At 36.9% G+C, this 14,227-nt stretch overlaps 1 protein-coding gene across 1 annotated transcript in view; it reads right to left on the bottom strand.

The window, feature by feature from the left end:
* Positions 1-14,227, bottom strand: part of RYR2 (ryanodine receptor 2) — an 830,352-nt gene that overhangs the window by 198,006 nt on the left and 618,119 nt on the right. The window contains exons 53-56 of the mRNA XM_027531123.1: positions 13,878-14,041; positions 11,577-11,655; positions 5,005-5,094; positions 3,397-3,534 (exon numbers count right to left, since the gene is read on the bottom strand). Of these exons, the coding sequence (XP_027386924.1) occupies positions 3,397-3,534; positions 5,005-5,094; positions 11,577-11,655; positions 13,878-14,041 (471 nt within the window). The remainder of the gene's footprint in view (positions 1-3,396; positions 3,535-5,004; positions 5,095-11,576; positions 11,656-13,877; positions 14,042-14,227) is intronic.

Here is a 14,227-nt window from a genome sequence, read left to right as displayed (position 1 = left end):
ATGTCATATATCACACATGTCACTGAAAATCAGTAAGACTTAAGTGATGGTTATATGGGTATCATATAAAATCATATTTATTGAGGGCTTAATGGGCACTGAAAACTACATTACGAGCTAAAGGGGAAGTAAGGAAAAAAGGAAATAAACACAACATAGCATTTTTTAGCACGCTCAAGAAAAGTTTAATTCAGCAAAACAATGAATTTTCCTGGGGTTAAAGAAAAAGGTAATCCTTTTCTGAAAATGGATTGGTTACAGTTTATACCTTATAATTTACAGAGTCTGTAATGACCTTCAATGTTTTAAAATCAGTTTCTTAAATCTGGGGTAAGATTTTATATCTGACATGACCCAGAACCATTTTGGAGCTTGTTATGTTTCATCGTCAGTTACCGGGTTTTTTTGTTTGTTTTTTTTCAGGGGTGTTTGCAAAAGTATGCAACCCATAAGTTACGTTAATCTTCAGGTGAGCATGGCTAAAATCATAGAATGACCCTTTGCTTCTCTTCCTTTGTTGTTATTCGAGAAATATTCTAGAGACAGGACAGGGAGAGGCTACTTAGCAGTCGGCCCTACCCACTCCGACGGCAGTGGTGAGAAAACATTTGGCAAAGGCAGCAACAAGAGAATGGAGTTCCCCTCATTCTGCTACAGCCCCTCCCTTGGCTTCTCTGGGCTGTGCTCCGGCATGCTATATAGGCCCAGTTTTTTCTGGCTAAGAGAAGGTCTTTTTTCTTATCTGCCTTCTACCATTTCTACTCTTTAGTACTGGCTCACAGAATTGGGACCATTATTATTTCAAAGGGCATGCTCTCATTCAACACATGCAGTTTTAAATTAGAGCCCATAATTTTTGCTATCAAGAATGGGGGAGAATCTATGTTTCCTGGCAAAGCTTCACATCACTTCCATTATGTAATAATTTCCTTATTTCCTATACAATTTAGAGGGGAAAAAAAGAAAAACCCAGATAATTCCATTCTCTGCACTCTGAGTACCTTGTATGTATCACTAACCTAAATCTTATCATTGGAGTAGGTTTAACCTGATTGTCTCTAACACCAAACTGTGAGTCTTTTGGAACACAATCAGATCTTATTATCTTTATATTCCTATGGCCCAGGACTCAGTTTGTGCTCAATATTTGTTTAAACAGATTAAAACAAAATGGAATTTAGTTAGAAATATGTGCAATCATGATAACAGGAAAAGTATGCTTTTACAAACCTCTATGTTCATGATACTTAAGAGAATTTGATGTAAAATATGCATCTGGGCTACCAGATGGTGCTAGTTGTGAAGAATCTGCCTCTACTAGCAGGCAGACTAGGAGGAGACACAAGAGACCCAGGTTCGATCACTGGGTCAGGAAGATCCCCTAGAAATGGAAATGGTACCCCACTCCAGTATTCTTGCCTGGAAAATTGCATGGGCAGAGGAGTCTGTTGGGCTACATTCCACAGGGCCACAAACGGTCGAACATGACTGAGTGACTGAGCAGAGTAGGCCCAAATCAGAACTTAAATCTATTTAACAGTATATTTCAAATGTGAAGCATGCGAAACACATGCTTTGAGTGTCTTCATTTTCTTTCTTCAAAAATGTTATCAATATAAATGGCAACAAAAAACACAATATTTTGGCTAAACCAAATATAGTAACCCAAGCAGCTTGAAAGAGACAAGGTCAGGTTTAGCTCCTAGAAGAAATCAAAGAGCCAGCTGGTATCTGGTCAAGGAGAGGTTCTCTCCCAACAACAGAGACAACTCTACACATGGACATCACCAGATGGTCAGTACCAAAATAAGATTGATTAAATTCTTTGCAGAAGATGGAGCAGCTCTATATAGTCAACAAAAACAAGACCTGGAGCTGACTGTGGCTCATATCATGCTGCTGCTGCTAAGTCGCTTCAGTCGTGTCTGACTCTGTGCGACCCCATAGACGGCAGCCCACCAGGCTCCCCCGTCCCTGGGATTCTCCAGGCAAGAACACTGGAGTGGGTTGCCATTTCCTTCTCCAATGCGTGAAAGTGAAAAGTGAAAGTGAAGTCGCTCAGTCGTGTCCGACTCTTAGTGACCCCATGGACTACAGCCCACCAGGCCCTCCGTCCATGGGATTTTCCAGGCAAGAGTACTGGAGTGGGGTGCCACTGCCTTCCCCGGCTCATATCATGAGATCTTATTAAAAAATTCAGACTTAAATTGAAGAAAGTAGGGAAAATCACTCAGGCCATTCAGGTATCACCTAAATCAAATCCCTTATGATTACATAGTAGAAGTGACAAACAGATTCAAAGGATTAGATCTGATAGACAGAGCACCTGAAGAACTATGGATGGAGGTTAATAACACTGTTCAGGAGGCAGTGACCAAAACCATTCCAAAACAAAAGAAATGCAAGAAGGCAAAGTGTTTGGTACTTTGCCAACAAAGGTCCATATAATCAAAGCTATGGTTTTTCCAGTAGCCATGTATGGATGAGAGAGCTGGACCATAAAGAAGGTTGAGTGCCGAAGAACTGGTGCTCTCAAACTGTGGTGCTGGAGAAGACTCTTGAAAGTCCCCTGGAGAGCAAGGAAATCAACCCAGAAGATTCACTGGAAGGACTGATGCTGAAGCTGAAGCTCCAATACTCTGGCCACCTGATGCAAAGAGCTGACTCACTGGAAAAGACCCTGATGCTGGGAAAGATTGAGGGCAGGAGGAGAAGTGGCAGATACAGGATAAGATGGTTGGATGGCATCATTGACTCAACGGACATGACTTTGAGCAACGCTGGAATATAGTAAAGGACAAGGAAGCCTGGTATGGTGCAGTCCATGGGATTGCAAAGAGTCGGACACAGCCTAGCAACTCAGCAACAACAAAGGTTCTCAAGATCAAGGCTGTCCTTACTGTGCCCTCTTCAGCACAGAAGCCCCACAGCCACGCTCTGCTCAGCTGACTGACTTCCTTGACTCGGCCCACTAACAGTGAGCTCTTTCATTCCTGCTCTGCCTGTCCAGTTGTATATCTTCCCTTTGCAAGTACATCCATGGAAGCTTTAGATCCAGATCACTACTTCTGACCACTCCACTAGCCCCTAAGAACCAATCTGCAGTTCTTATTGGCAAGGAGACAAAACCTTAATAGACAACCTAATTGTAGGTAAGGAACTTATTTATTAACATACCTTCAAGACTTTATCACCAGGTACTCCTTTATATACCATCAGGAGAAGTACAGCCTGACAGTTAAACTCCAAGGCCTAAGCTTACTTAAAGAAAAAGTAGACTTTCTAAACTTTATATTAGTCTTCAGAATTTTCAAATTAGTTGTTGTGGAAAACACAATAATTAAATGAAATACTCAAATTATTTTAAAATGACACAGACATCACTGTGATATTTACCTGACTTGTCTGAGAAATACGACGAGTACGGTTATAAAGGGCCATGCTGTCTCCCTCTCGGGTCCTTTCAATTCTCCATCCCCAAGCCAGCATAGTTTTTAAAGATTCTTTGATTGGCCAGCGATAAATTTCTTTTTCCTAGAAAGAAAAAAAAGATAAAAGGATGGCATATTATGAACCTAAATAAAAGTTTAAAATATTTAACACTTTGTTCTGAAATACTCTACCGTCACCTAAACATTTTTGATTAGCACTGTTTATTTAAAAATAAAAAAGCAAAGTAAAAATTCTGAAGAGCAGAATGTGAGCTGAAATCCAGTTTGACTAATGATGCTAAGAGGGATCCTGGCTTACTATAGCATGAGGTTAATTTTCTTTAGTTTCCCTAGAAAGCAGGATCACTATTAGGAAAAAGTTCCAGATTATATGACATGTGCTTGACAGCATTTCTACAATCTGAATAAACAGAGAAGTAACTTATTCTATAAGCAGGGAGCCAGAAAATCCTTTACAGTTCATTTGTCAAGATACTGCTTTTCCCCCAACAGAAGTAAAGTACATGAAAACATAAATAATAAAAATACTAAAATATATTACTTCATTATAACTTAACAAAAGACTCTTTATTTTTTTTTAATTAGGTCCTATTTGTTTATTTTTGTCTTTATTTCCATTACTATAGGAGACACAGCCAAAAAATATTTCTGCAATTGATGTCAAAGAGTGTTTTGCTTATATTTTCCTCTGTTTTATACTGTCTGGTCTCAAAGTTACATCTTTAATCCACTTGAGCTTATTATTTGCATACAATGTTAAAGAATGTTCAAAATTCATTAGAACATTCATAAAGTCACATGTGACTTCCAGTTTTCCCTGCATCATTTGTTGAAGGCTATCTTTTCTTCATCATAGAGTCTTGCTTCCTCTGTCATAGATTAATTGACTGGAAGTGCATAGGCATATTTTTGGGCTTTCTATCCTGTTCCATTGATCTAGACTTCTGCTTTTGTGCCAGTACCATAGTGCTTTGATTATTGTAGTTTTGTAGTATAGTCTGAAGTCAGGAAGCACAATTCTTCCAGCCTCATTCTTCTTTCTCAAGATTGTTTTGGCTGTTTGGGGTCTTAGTATTTTCATACAAATTAAAAAAAAACTTTTCTAGTTCTACTTCTGTGGAAAATGCCACTGTAATTTTTCAGAGATTGCATTGAATCTATGGATGGCCTTGGGTAGTGTAGTCATTGATGAAAGACAGCACAAACAGATGGAAAGATACACCATATTCTTGTATTGGAAGCACTGCTATTATTAAAATGACTACAAAAGACTCTTTAGATTGATAAGAATATTTTCTAAAGTTCTTAAATATATAGGAGAGGAATAAAATTTTTTTAAAAAACAGAAAAATATTACATAGAAAGGATAATAACCAGTTAAATACTGACAGAAAATTGGATTATGAAGAAAAAGAAGACAAAAAAAATGTAAAAAGGAGACCTTTGAGAAAGGGTATAAATAGTATGTATAAAGAAGACATTTTAATAAGAAATTTACATAGCAAAAACTTCCACCCCCAAATTAAAGCTACGTAAACTTAAAAAAAGTCACCTTTTCAGATAATAGTTTATATGGCTTCATTAATGGTTGAACTTTAGATGAGTCTGAATATATTTCTCCATAAATCCATCCATTTGCCAACTAAAAAAAAAATCAAAATTGTTTTACATGCATTAATTTTAGAGTGTAGGTGTGCATGTGTTTAAGTATGTACTTGGTAAATCTAAAATCAACCAAGATAAGCATTAAGGTTTGAACTTTTATCCAGTATAAGTCAATATAAAGATTTTCATCCTAGTCAATATTATTTTGAGTGATCACCTGGAACAATTTTTTGTTTGTTTGTTTCTCAGACCAATTTTGTTTGTTTGTTTGTTTCCCCTCACCACAGGGAAAGTGGTGAGTCATAACAACTGGACCACCAGGGAATTTCCTGGCATACATTTTTTTTATGCAGAGATGAATAGCACCCAGCCTTCCTTAGACAGATCTGTGATTATGTCAATCGCCCTCCCCTAGGAGGCAGCTACAGGCTGCACAGCCAATGTGATATTCATTTTAGCTCATCATGTTTAACTGAGGACCTCAACCTGTGACGCATGTATGTGAGACACTCATTTTAATCTGAAGTGGCTGTTTAATTTGGAAGCCTCCCTAAATAGTGCTATTTGTTTTGCTATTCCTATGTTCAATGACCTATCAACACATTCGTCCCACATGCTTTTGCCCATATAATCTGGCACACTTCACTGTTTCCCTGGATGTCAATGGAATCTGAATAACTAGGCTGAAACAGCTCAGGACCGCTTTCCTGTAAACTTCCTCTCCATCACCACCCCCCAACAGCTTAGTATCTAATAGAGTCTTTAAATAGGGCAGATACTTTACTCTTACTGACTCACCTACTAACATGGTTAAATTACTGAACAAAGAATAAGTCACATGCTTAACAAAAATGGGGTTTCTTAGAGGAAGGAAGGGACTGGTTGGCCAGGGCAAGGATTGAAACTGGGTAATACTGAATTGCCACGTGACACAAACATCTTTTGGAACTATTGCTGTTTGATTTTCCCTTCAGCAAAGCAGTGTATCCTCATTTTAGATTCCTGCATCATCTCAACTTAATTTCTCTGACAAACCTATTTTAACCATCTTCTTTCAAGTTTTACTAGGCTCAACTGAAATGTGACAACTGTGCACGATGTTTCCTCTAGAAAAAATCTCATATAAGTATGTAGGACTTGTGTCAGACATTGGGGCTACTTAGTTATCTCATTCAAGTCGCTCCTCTTTTATAGACAATGCAAATAAAACATGCCATCTTGCCCTGTAAGGGAACTGAAGATCTATTTAGTGATAAGAGATGCAACTGAAGACAAGAAGATGTAAATAATTACTAAATTCTGATTAAAAATTTTCAAGATCTTTTTGTAATGTAAAATTACACATAAAAGGTAAAGTTTTCTTAAAAGATTTCTGGATGCAGAGTCACTATGTCTTACTGAATTTGTCTTCCCGAGTTTATTTTTGTGTATGATGTTAGGAGGTGTTCTAATTTTATTCGTTTACATGTAGCTGTCCAGTTTTCCCAGCACCATTTATTGAAGAGGCTGTCTTTGCCGCATTGTATTCTTGCCTCTATGGTCAAAAATAAGGTACCCATAGGTGCATGGGTTTATTTCTGGGCTATCTTGTTCCATTGGTCTATATTTCTGGTTTTGTGCCAGTACCATATTGTCTTGATGACTGTAGCTTTGTAGTATAATCGGAAATCAGGAAGGTTGATTCTTCCAGCTCCATTCTTCTTTCTCAACACTGCTTTGGCTACTGAGGTCTTTTGTGTTTCCACATGAATTGTGAAATTTTTTGTTCTAGTTCTGTGAAAAATGCCATTGGTACTTTGACAGGGATTGCATTGAATCTGTAGATTGCATTTGGTAGTATAGTCATTTTCATAGTATTTATTCTTCCTACCCAGGAACATGGAATATCTCTCCATATGTTTATGTCATCTTTGATTTCTTTCATTAGTGTCTTATAATTTTCTGTGTACAGTTCTTTTGTCACCTTACATAAGTTTATTCCTATATATTTAATTCTTTTTGTTGCAATGGTGAATGGGATTGACTCCTTAATTTTTCCTTCTGATTTTTCATTGTTAGTATATAGAAATTCAAGTCATTTCTGTGTATTCATTTTGCAACTTTGCTAAATTCACTGATTAACTCTAGTAATATTTTGATACTATCTTTAGAGTTCTCTTCTTCTCTTGGCTTCCCTGGTGGCTCAGATGGTAAAGTGTCTGTCTACAATGCAGGAGACCTGGGTTTGATTCCTGGCTCGAGAAGATCCTCTGGAGAAGGAAATGGCAACCCACTCCAGTACTCTTGCCTGGAGAATCCCATGGACAGAGGAGTGTGGCAGGCTATAGTCCATGGGGTTGCAAAAAGTCGGACACGACTGAGCTACTTCACTTTCTTTAGAGTTTTCTATGTGCGGTATCATGTCATCTGCAAACAGTGAGAGCTTTACTTCTTCTTTTCTGATCTAGATTCATTTTTCTTCTCTGATTTCTGTAGCTAGGACTTCCAGACCTATGTTGCATAATGGTGGTGCAAGTGGACACCCTTGTCTTGTTCTAATCTTAGGGGGAATGCTTTCAGTTTTTCACCATTGAGAATAATGTTTGCTGTAGGCTTATCATATATGGCCTTTACTATGTTGAGGTAGGTTCTTTCTATGCCCATTTTTTGAAGTTTTCATTATAAATGGGTGCTGAATTTTGTCAAAGGCTTTTTTCTGCATCTACTGAGATTATCATATGGTTTTTATTTTCAATTTGTTAATATGGTGTATCACACTGACTGATTTGCATATATTGAAGAATCCTTGCATCCCTGGAATAAACCCAACTTGATTGTGGTGTATGAGCTTTTTGATGTTGCTGAATTCTGTTTGCAAAAATTTTATTGAGGATTTTTGCATCTATGTTCATCAGTGATATTGGCCTGTAGTTTTCTTTTTTTGTGTTGTCATTGTCTGGTTTTGGTTATCAGAGTGATGGTGGCCTTGTAGAACGAGTTTGGAAGTGTTCCTTCTCCTGTAATTTTTTGAAAGAGTTTTAGAAGAATAAGCATTAGCTATTCTCTACATGTTTGATAGAATTCTCCTGTGAAGCCATCTGGTCCCGGGCTTTTGTTTTTTGGGAGATTTTTGATCACAGCTTCCATTTCAGTGCTTATAATTGGGTTGTTCATAATTTCTATTTCTTCCTGGTTCATTCCTAAGAATCTAAGAATCCTAAGAATCTATTTCTTCCTGATCATTCCTAAGAATCTATCAGTTTCTTCCAGGTTATCCATTTTATTGCCATATAGTTGTTCATAATAGTCTCTTAAAATCCTTTGTACTTCTGCATTGTCTGTTATAACCTCTCCTTTTTCATTTCTAATTTTGTTGATTTGATTTCTTCTCTCTTCTTGATGAGTCTGGATAAGGCTTCTTCTTTGGTTCTTCTTAAAGAACCAGCTTTTAGTTTTATTAATCTTTAGTATACTTTCTTTTTCACTTATTTCTGCTTTGATCTTTATGATTTCTTTCCTTCTACTAATTTTGGAGGCTTTTTTGTTCTTCTTTTCCCAGTTGTTTTAGGTGTAAAGTTAGGTTGTCTATTTGATGCTTTTCTTGTTTCTTGAGGTAGGATTGTATTGCTATAAACCTCCTTCTTAGAACTGCTTTTGCAGAATTCCATAGGTTTTGAGTTGTGTTTTCATTGTCATTTGTTTCTAGAAATTTTTTGATTTCCCTTTTGATTTCTTCAGTAACCTGTTGGTTATTTAGAAACACGTTGTTTGTGTTTCTTACAAATTTTTTCTTGTAAATGATATGTAGTCTCACAGTGTTGTGGTCAGGGAAGATGCTTGATACAACTTCAATCTTCTTAAATTTCCTGAGGTTTGATTTGTGACCCAAGATGTGGTTAATCCTGGAAAATGTTCTATGTGCACTTGAGAAGAAGGTGTATTCTTCTGCATTTGGATGGAATGTCCTGAAGATATCACTGAGACCCAGCTCATCTAATGTATCATTTAAGACTTGTGTTTCCTTATTAATTTTCTGTTTTGATGCTCTGTCCATTGGTGTGAGTGGGGTGTTAATGTCTCCTACTATCATTGTGTTACTGTCAATTTCTCCTTTTATGTCTGTTAGTATTTGCCTTATGTATTGAGGTGCTCCTATGGTGGGTTCATAGATATTTACAATTGCTATGTCTTCCTCTTGGATTGATCCCTTGATCATTATCTAGTGTCCTTCCTTATCTCTTGTAATCTTCTTTATCTTAAGGTCTATTTTGTCTGATATGAGGATTGATACTCCAGCTTTCTTTTGCTTCCCATTTGCAGGGAATCTATTTTTCCATCCTCTCACTTTCAGCCTACATGTGTCTTTAGGTCTGAAGTGGGTTTCTTGTAGACAGCATATATTTATATGGGTCTTGATTTTGTATCCATTCAGCCAGTCTGTGTCTTTTGGTTGGAGCATTTAGTCCATTTACATTTAAAGTAATTATTGATATACATGTTCCTATTGCCATTTTCTTAATTGTTTGGGGTTGATTTTGTACATCTTTTTTATTCTCTTGTATTTCTTGACTATATAAGTCCCTTTAACATTTGTTGTCGGAGAAGGCGATGGCACCCCACTCCAGTACTCTTGCCTGGAAAATCCCATGGACGGAGGGGCCTGGTGGGCTGCAGTCCATGGAGTCACTAGGAGTCAGACCCGACTGAGCGACTTCACTTTCACTTTTCACTTTCATGCATTGGATAAGGAAATGGCAACTCACTCCAGCGTTTTTGCCTGGAGAATCCCAGGGACGGGGGAGCCTGGTGGGCTGCCGTCTATGGGGTTGCACACAGTCGGACACGACTGAAGCAACTTAGCAGCAGCAGCAGCAGCAACATTTGTTGTAAAGCTGGTTTGGTGGTACTGAATTCTCTTAACTTTTGCTTGTCTGAAAAGCTTTTTATTCCTGCATTAATTTTGAATGAGATCCTTGCCAGGTACAGTAATCTTGGCTGTAGATTTTTCCCTTTCAGTACTTTAAATACTTCCTGCCATTCTCCTCTGGCTTGCAGAGTTTCTGCTGAAAGATCAGCTGTTAAGAGTATGGGGTTTCCCTTGTATGTTACTTGTTGCTTCTCCCTTGCCGCTTTTAATATTCTTTCTTTGCATTTGGTCTTAGTTTGATTAGATTGTATGTCTCTTGGCATGTTTCTCCTTGTGTTTATCCTGTATGGGACTCTCTGTGCCTCTTGGACTTGATTTGACTATTTCCTTTTCCACGTTGGGGAAATTTTCAACTATAATCTCTTCAAAAATTTTCTCATACCCTTTCTTTTTCTCTTCTTCTTCTGGGACCCCTATAATTCAAAGGTTGGTGCGTTTGATATTGTCCTAGAGGTCTCTGAGACTGTCTTCAGTTCTTTTCATTCTTTTTACTTTATTCTGCTATTCAGAAGTTATTTTTACCATTTTATCTTCTAGCTCACTGATTTGTTCTTCTGCTTCAGATATTCTGCTATTGATTCCTTCCAGAGTATTTTTAATTTCAGTAATTGTATTGTTTGTCTCTGTGTGTTTATTTTTTAATTCTTCTAGGTCTTTGTTAATTGATTCTTGCATTTTCTCCATTTTGTTGTCAAGGTTTTTGATCATTTTTACTATCGTTATTCTGAATTCTTTTTCAGGTAGTTTGCCTATTTCCTCTTCATTTATTTGGACTTCTGTGTTTCTAGTTTGTTCCTTCATTTGTACAGTATTTCTCTGCCTTTTCATTATTTTTTTTAACTTATTGTGTTTGAGGTCTCCTTTTCCCAGGCTTCAAGGCTGAATTCTTTCTTCCTTTTCATTTTTGCCCTGATAAAGTTGGTCCAGGGGTTAGTGTGAGATTTGTGCTGATTTTTTGTTTGTTTGTTTGTTTGACCTCTGATGGGCAAGGCTGAGTGAGGGGGTAATCCTGTCTGCTGATGATTGGGTTTGTATTTTTGTTTTGTTTGTTATTTAGATGAGGAGTCCTGCACAGAGTGCTACTGGTGGTTGGGTGATGCTGGGTCTTGTATTCAAGTGGTTTCCTTTGTGTGAGTTCTCAGTATCTGATACTCCCTAGGGCTACTTCTCTGGTAGTCTAGGGTCTTGGAGTCAGTGCTCCCACTCCAAAGGCTCAGGGCTTGATCTCGAGTTTTGCATGGTTCTATATATTCTTTCCTCTGGTCAGGTACTCCTGTCTGCTCTCAGCTGGTGTTCTGCATGCACTTCTGTGTTTGAAGGTGTATTCCTAATGTATCCATGGAGAGAGATGTACTCTACATCCAACTACTCCTTCATCATCTTATTCTCTCTAACACTGTGCTTTTTATGAACACAAATATTCTTATTCATAGGTATATCCTATGTACATCCATGGCAGAGCTAAATATTATATTAGCAAATCATAATTAAATGTTCTTTCCTAATCTAATGCTCATACTTGAAAGTAGAAAATTGGCATGGTCAGAAATATGTGAGCCAGAATCAGTCATTAGGCACATTCATTAATGATTTAGAATGTGATGTTCTTTTACCTTATCCATTGACCACTTGTCATGGGCATGTTCTGCATATTTGTTAATGAAGTATTCCAACTTCTCAGGAATTGTAATACTATGAGAAAAACAAAGAAAAGAGGCTTGATTTTCATAGAATTTTCAGGGAATCATTCATAATTTATTCCACAGCTTATGACTGTTCATATCTTATTCAATGCAAAACTGTTAAAAAATTGGTTTAACAAGGTATTACTTTTCCATATGGTAGAAACAGTATGAGAAAAGTCAAGCGAATAAGGTTCTATCTGCTCATCTTATATTTATTCATACTTTATATCTTAATATAAATTATATACAATAAAAATTTAAATAGTATGAGAAAAATAATTTAAATGTATGCAAGAAAAGGACAATAGATTGCACCAATTTTTTTTAAATTTGAATGAAGATATAGTTAGATAAGGAGCTTAAAGACATACTTTACTCTCACATTGGTCCTTTGAAGTTATTCTTTTTTGATTTTAATCTCTTCTGCAACAACTATAAATGGGTAAAAGGCTGCTAAAATCTGATTTGTTACATTTTTTAAATGTACTAAAATTAATTTTAAGTTAATTGAATATAACCAGTGATGTGTTAATGATTTTAAATAATAATGATCTATATATAAATTCTAAGTGTTACTAATATGAACAATAGGGAAAAGCATTTAATCAATTCTTGCTTTATGATTCTGATAACATTTCTTCTTGAGTTCTTTCATGTTTAAATAAATATTTAATCTCTCAAACAGACATGAAGTCCATGCAGTTGGTGACCAAGTCTGATGGTAAATATAAGACTTGGTACTATTACATATATCTATCAATGAAAAACTAAGTATGCATATAATTCCATTCACTGATGAAAATAACTTATTAATGCAGTTAACTTTGAGAATAGAATTATAAGACCTGATATAATGAGGTTTACTGTTCTTTTCTCGCATGTTATTAGTTGGTAACTGAACTTTATTACACACATTTAAAAAACAATACGTAAAAATCATACAGATGTAGACACTACTGATATCACTATGCAAACCTAATCTGTTAAGAGGTCCCCAAAGGGGTAAACTGAGGTAAATTAATATACATGCCCAGCATTTACTCATTAATTGGATTCAATTAATCAACATCAAAGCCATGACACAGTTCTGATGTTATTTGAAAATTCTGGATTACATTGTATGTTAGCAAACCACAAACTTACCCACGTAGGAATGTGAACATGTGACATTTTGGTTTACTTACTTTAGAAGAGATACAAAGGATCAATCAATCACATAAGCCAAATACTGGGGGGTAGAGTCTTTTCTCACAGGACTGTCATCAAATACCAAACATGCAAATTTAAGGCATTATCAAACTAACGGCATACCACTTGGGTCAAAATTTTGATCTGGTTATGGAAGCTAAACCAGCTGGGGGGACACAAGAGGCCTGAAAGTTGAACACCCAAGTAAATTCAGATGCTGGGGATGATAACCACCAAGTGACTACCTTGCTAATACTGATCTTGCTGAGTGACTACAGAATGGATAAGACAATGTGGCACGAAGAACAGCCTCTTTGCAAGTGGAAAACCATGATTCTACTCAAAGATGGTAACAAAAACAAAAGTGCTGAGACCTCAAACACCTAACATACCCAAACACCTGATCTGCAGAACAATTTACACAACCAGGTCCATGGAAGAACTTCATAATGTTAGGTAACAGTGTACCTGTAGTTGAGATTGTCACACTGCACCCTCACTGCACGCTAAATTTTTCAGAGATATTCTCATTTGATATTCCGTTCACTCTCATGCTGTGTTTTATGAGGCTGAACACTGACTGCTAACCCCAGGCCTGGCTGAGATGTAGTGATGATGAATAATGCCCCATTGCTCGTAAGAAATAGCCTTGCCTGCATGCTGGAAACATCCTAGTCAAAGACTCTACACAGAGGTTGACTGAAATTACTAATTTAACATTTAGGGTAGAACTTCAACTAAAAAGATAACTGATATCCTCTCTTGATTCTCATGATTATAGATATAACCATGTGGTTACATACAGAGAATCCTGGTGATGTTAAGAGTGTATCTCTTAGGAGGTACATCTTATCAATTTCTGGTATTCATGTAACCATTAGTATTACTACTATCATTTCATCAAGTAAAGGGACCCCTATTAAAAGGATACCAATTCAAAGGGGGCATGGATGAGAGAAAGTTCACTTTAGTACCTTATTCAATTTCAGACTTCACACATCATTTACAATAAAAATCTGCTGCAATAGAAAGAGTCCATACTTTGAGGTATCAACAGGTTGTGGATTAAAGTTCCCTTCAGAATCCATTGATGACTGTTTTTCCATCATACTGACATAATTTGACTCCATGTAGTCTGGAGGCAAAGCTCCCGCAACTGCACTCAGGCAAGGCAGTGCCAGTTTGAAAAGTTCTTGTTCATATTTCTGGGAAGAAATGGAGGACCAAAAAAATAAATATCCCATTACAACTTGGCAAAAGTTGTCAACATGAGCACTGTGACTGACACGATGTTGTAGGAGAAAATCTGAATTACCTTCAGCTAACTCAATTCCCCCAAAGATTCTTTTTCTAGAAAACGGAAAGTGAAACTGAAGTGTGAAGTTGCTCAG

Source organism: Bos indicus x Bos taurus, chromosome 28, assembly GCF_003369695.1.
Source record: "Bos indicus x Bos taurus breed Angus x Brahman F1 hybrid chromosome 28, Bos_hybrid_MaternalHap_v2.0, whole genome shotgun sequence".
Lineage (NCBI taxonomy): Eukaryota > Metazoa > Chordata > Mammalia > Artiodactyla > Bovidae > Bos > Bos indicus x Bos taurus.
Note: the sequence above shows the minus strand (reverse complement) of the source record. Positions and strands in the feature narration are given on the sequence as shown.